At 34.3% G+C, this 5,530-nt stretch overlaps 1 protein-coding gene across 1 annotated transcript; it reads right to left on the bottom strand.

Annotated features, from left to right (window-relative positions):
• Positions 1-657: 657 nt before the first annotated feature.
• Positions 658-1,062, bottom strand: LOC145640046 (uncharacterized). The gene has a single exon (XM_081691357.1). It carries the CDS (start codon positions 1,060-1,062, stop codon positions 658-660), a length of 405 nt encoding a protein of 134 aa, XP_081547483.1.
• Positions 1,063-5,530: the final 4,468 nt, after the last annotated feature.

Raw genomic sequence — 5,530 nt, 5'->3', positions numbered from 1 at the left:
TGTTTAAAGTTTGTATGTGCTTACATCCAGCATGATGATAAATTTTGCAGCTTTTGTTAGTGTCAGAAAATATAAATCTTGTAATTGCTAAAGTATGAATGATATCCTACTACTTTTTATAGTAGTTGTGAAATTTTAGTGCTTCTAAAGCCATTTTAAATTTTAATTCTTGTTCACCAGTATAATGTTTATATAATTTCTATGCTTTTTATATATAAATTAAAAAGAAAAGAGAATCATGCAAAGTGTGACAAAATATACAAATACTTACAAATTCAGTTATATCGAAATTCCTTAGATAATTTTGAACAAATTTAAATATTCATAAACATCATTTATTTTACTTTAAAGTTGCTAATTATGCTTTCTGCCCCATGTTTACTATCATGCTACATAAATTGATTCACAAAATAATGCCAGCTTTTTGTAAAATAGCATATGAAACAACATTTCTAACTGTTGTTGTTGAGCCTTGTCCTGACACTAGCTTTGATAAAACTTTAATCTGCGATGAATTTTGGGCTCTTGAAAGACCAACATAAAGTTATCCATGGGAGAAACAAGGTCTATTTAGATATAAACAACTTGAGATAAAGTCTGCCCTTGAGCCTTGTTAATGGTCATAGCAAAGCTAAGCTTGATTGGAAACTGTCTTCTCTAGAATTTGAATGGGTAATTCAGTGATTTAGAAGGCCGTAAATCTATTCTCGGTATGAAAACATGTTCTCCTGCATGATGTCCAGTTACTATGGCACATTCAATTACATTTGGATAAAATTGCTTACAAAGCATCCGAGTACCATTGCAAAGACCTGAAGCTGGAGCAATATTCCGAAGCAAAATGACTGGACAATCTTGTTTTAGCACCAGTTCATGTGGACTCATTCCTCCAGGACAAAGTGTATTAAAAAACTCTATTAGATAAATACTACCTGTATCATCCAGCAAAACATCATAACTCTTATAGCAAACCACTTCTCCTGGGAATTTTTCTATCATTTGAGTATTTATGTCATCTACAGCAGTATTCAAAGGTGTTAGAATTGCTCTGTCGATGAACATATTTTCAAAGCTATTTGCTATTTATACTTCTGGAAATACAAAATTAATTAGCTTATTCAGATCATCTGTAGCATCTTCAAAAGGCAACATTATATGCTGTGGTAACTGAATCTGAGATATTTCTGCAGTTTGCGATTCACCATTTCCCATAGCAAGTAGAAAATCTACAAAGTGACTATCAGTCCTTACTCTCATATTGTCTATAAGTCTAAACCTTTTAAATAGGCTCCACAAATGTGAAGATACTAAACTTGCTTCAACAGCTTCATTTTGTGATTTTTTAGGCACTACAGGAAGTACTTGCCTAAAATCTCCTCCAACTACGACCACTTTTCCACCAAAAGGAATAGATGGTAAACACAAATCACGCAAAAGTATATCAACTGCTTCAATGTTCTCCTTTTTGGCCATTGAAGCCTCATCCCAAATAATAAGAGTTGCTTCTTTAAGCAAAGCAGCTAAACCACTTTGCTTTGGTACACTACAGGCCATTAAAATAGTATGATCAATCGGTATCTTAAAATGTGAATGGGCTGTTCTTCCAGTCACCATATTAGACGCTGCTATACTTGAAGTCGCTGTAGGCAAAACTATTTTTCCCAGATCTCTAACAGCTGCATATAATGCACAATACAGATAGGTTTTACCTGTTCCACCAGGCCCCATCAACAAAAAATGCACCTGATTTTTCTGTAATAATGTGTTCCGTGATGCAATCAAATGCTTCTTGTTGTTTGGTATTCAGCCTTAAACATGCTTCTCTATATGCATCAGGTATAAGTGCATCTAAGGTATCGATAATGTCCTGTGTCCTTCTAATCTGATCATCTATATCATGCTTTAGATGAGAAAGACCAAATTCTTGTAAGTTCTTGTCCATTTCTTCTAGATACTGCTCTATAGCTCGAATTGTAAGTTGCTGAATTTTCTCAAGATTATTTGAACAAGCTTGTTCAAAATCTTCAGAAAGATGGATATAGTACTTAGTCCACAAAGCAAGTGGATTGCTAGGATTGCAGAAGATGAGTACAGTAGCAAATAAGCGTCTAAGAGCCTACATTTATCAACAACACCATCCTCTACTAAAAGACCAAGTTTCAGAGCTGCTTCCTGATATGCTGCACATATATGACCATTAACTGTTCTCAGATTTTCAAAAGATGTAGAACCACGAACATTAGCTAGAAGAAGGCGTAAAAAATAGCGTTCTCCTTCGCTTGGCCCTACAAATGACATTCTTCCAATGGATATTCTTTTATTTCCACGTTCTGTCCATGTCTTTGCAGAAGCATTCTAAACAAAATGCTCTGAAAATTCTGAGTACAAATACTTAGTTCCTTCTGGATTTGCAGCATTCATTGTAAAAATTATGTAAGAGCTGTTTTATGCCTTTTACTGTCATTTACAACTGATGCCAGATTTTTAGCTGAATGGAATTGTACAATCTACAAATTAGGAAGGTGTATTTGAAGTGGTAATACCGGTGGATGCATTTCAAATAATCCGAAACCAAAAAAACGCCAAGCTGCTTCACATGGAGAAACCCAACGACCAGATTGAAACTATTTTATTTCATCTCTAGGTTTTGGATTATCAGTAGAGGAAACATTAAATGAAACCCGGTCATGACCCTTATATACATACTTGTAAAGATACTTTATAGCACAAATTGTCGACAAACTTCAACATTCAAATGGCAATCAAATAATGCTAATAAATATGGATTATATGGAATAACCCATCTATTATTCATAGGTTTTTCCTGAATCATAACTATTTCTCCAGTGTTTGCTCTTTTATACACAGGAAAACTATCTTCATGACTTGTTGTTTCTGCTGCATATGCCTTTGGATATCCATATTTACACACACCAACCTTATCCTTGTGTTTCATCCAAGAACATTCAGGATTTGCTTTTCCACAAGGACCATGCATCATGTGATGCAATACAACTTTTCGCAAATGAGGATTCCCTACTGAAGGTAATTCTGCACATACAAATTTATCAAAAGCAGCTGCATCTTTAATTTTATACCCATGGGCCAAAATTAACAAAATATGAGCATGAGGAAGGCCACGTTTTTGAAATTCAACTACATATATCAATGCTGCAACCTCTCCAAAAATTTTCTCTTCCATTATCTGTTTCTTAAGAGCAATCAACTTTGCATGAAAAATTCTGGCAACTAAATCAGGCCTATTTTGTGCTAGCTCACCAGGAGCTAATTGTTCTTTGATTTCTCGCCAATTTGCATTGCACATCATTGTTATGAATAAATCCGGCTTTCCATACCTTTGTTCAAGAGTGACTTCATTGAGATATCTACTTCGTAGATCCCTTGGGCCACCAAGAAAGGAGGGTGGTAGTATGACATAATGACCAACATTTCCAGAATTGGTTTCCCCAGCCTCATAATTATCAATAAGATCCTGGTAAAGATCAGCCCGAATGGCAGCCTGATTCTTGCGAAAGAAATCCAACCTAGTGTTTTCAAGCTTAACATACATATCAACAATATACTGCTGCAACAAACGACAAGCTCTGAGTAAATAATTAGTCTCCTTGATCTGCAGCTTATAGGCATAGTATTCTCTATAGGAAATCCGCTTTACCTTCCTTTTGTTGCTAGTTTCTGCATCTGATTTAGCCAAATTTAAAATCATAAAGTCAGCAACAACCAACAATGCCAACATCCAACTATAACATTTACCATTATTATTGTACATGTGATTAGTAATTAACATAAGCAAAAGTTTTAACAGAACTATAGCATAACTATTGATTAGGGATAAAAAAAATCTAAAATATTCTCCATATTTATAAATATCTTCCCATAATAAACTCTCATTTCTAATTTTTGAAACCAAATGTATTAAAAAAATATGGATAGTCAGTACTTGTAGTTTCCTCAGCTAATAAATCCTCAACACTATTAATAAACTCTAAGGGACAAACTTGTTGCTCCGAATCTGTGACTTGATCAGTAATAACTTCTAATTTTTCAAGGCCTGTGTGCCATCCACAATCTCCATGTGGAAATAAGAGTGGATACTGAAGTGGATCATAGCACCCAAAATAATGCATAATTTTATGAGACGTATTTGACTTCCCATAAACAATAATATGAGGGCTACTGCTCTGGCTAGAAGATGTGTCTTCAGACCATATTACTGCCACTTCATTTGCAGTATGAGCATTATACACTCGTTGATCCAGAACAGGATTGCTATTCAAATGAATTTATGTGCTCTCCACAACAGAAATTTCTCTCAATGAACGAAAAAAACGTGCATATGGATTAGACTCCATCACTTCCATGAGAACTCGAACAATGTCTTCTCGTACTTGTGGAAAAGTAGTTTTACGGTTCCTAATCTCGTGTTCAGCATCATAAAAATACATCTACAAATACTTAGGTTTCATATTATCCGGTAACAAATCAGGATTATTGTGATATATTTGGCCATGAAGTTTAAAGACGAATATTCCTTTTTCACTTAATGCTTCAATACTTCCACCCAATGAAGTAAATGAAAAAAGATTATTATACATTCGAGAGTATGCTCTAAATGATCACTTGTTTCACCATCAGAGGTAAAAAGATTAATCAATTCTGTCGGCCAAGCATTTTCAACCAACCGGACACCACCATTTTGACAGCAGAAGAACAATGTTTCATAAGCAAATTTTGTAGCAAAACATTTAGGACATACACCAGGAGCTGGTAACTTAAGTGCCTCAGTAGGAATCTTTCCTCGAGATATTAGTGCAATTTCAACTGATACAATATTTAAGTCTATTAGCAAAGCTGCATTTGATAGTATTCTTGGATACTATTCCAAATTTTTAAAAACCAGAACCAATTCCTTGTTCCTTTTTTTTTCCCACTTCTACTACTTGTCTTTTTATCTGATTTACTTTTAGGCATCTTAACTCTAGTCTTTTCCTTGAGCATTGTTTCCACATTTGAAATATAAGAAAAAGATTATTCCACATATTACATACAAAATATTTCTAAAGTGCCTAAGCTAGATCGTTAGCAAAACTATTTGAAACATCTTAAGTGATATAGAATAACAAAAAGCAAAGATTTAGATAATTATATCCATAATTAAATGGATACCTTGGCCTTTCTCTACTTTCTTTTTTCGTTCTATTTTCTTATGTAGCATACTTTTATTAGATCCAGTAGTGCCAACATCATCTACAATGGAACTATTTGCATTGTCCGAAACCAACACTCGTTTAGAAGAACATTGTCTACGATTTGGAAGACACTGTCCTGACTCAACAGGAAGATTATCTATATCCTCCTAGTTTCCATGGTTGATTCATGGATGTTACACATGGAAGACTCTGAACTACTGTAATAGATAGCCTTTCTGTTTTAAATTCCTCATCATTTAACTTGCGCTTTCCTCTTGTCCGTTGTTGTTTTAAAGATTCTTGAACAAACAAAAAAAATA

Source organism: Chenopodium album, chromosome 7 (assembly GCF_948465745.1).
Source record: "Chenopodium album chromosome 7, dcCheAlbu1.1, whole genome shotgun sequence".
In the NCBI taxonomy this organism is placed as follows: domain Eukaryota; kingdom Viridiplantae; phylum Streptophyta; class Magnoliopsida; order Caryophyllales; family Amaranthaceae; genus Chenopodium; species Chenopodium album.
This window is presented reverse-complemented; position numbering and strand designations above follow the sequence as displayed.

Coding starts and splice junctions, on each gene's coding strand:
- LOC145640046 (XM_081691357.1), bottom strand. CDS start 1,062: ATGTTCATCGACAGAGCAATTCTAACACCTTTGAATACTGCTGTAGAT.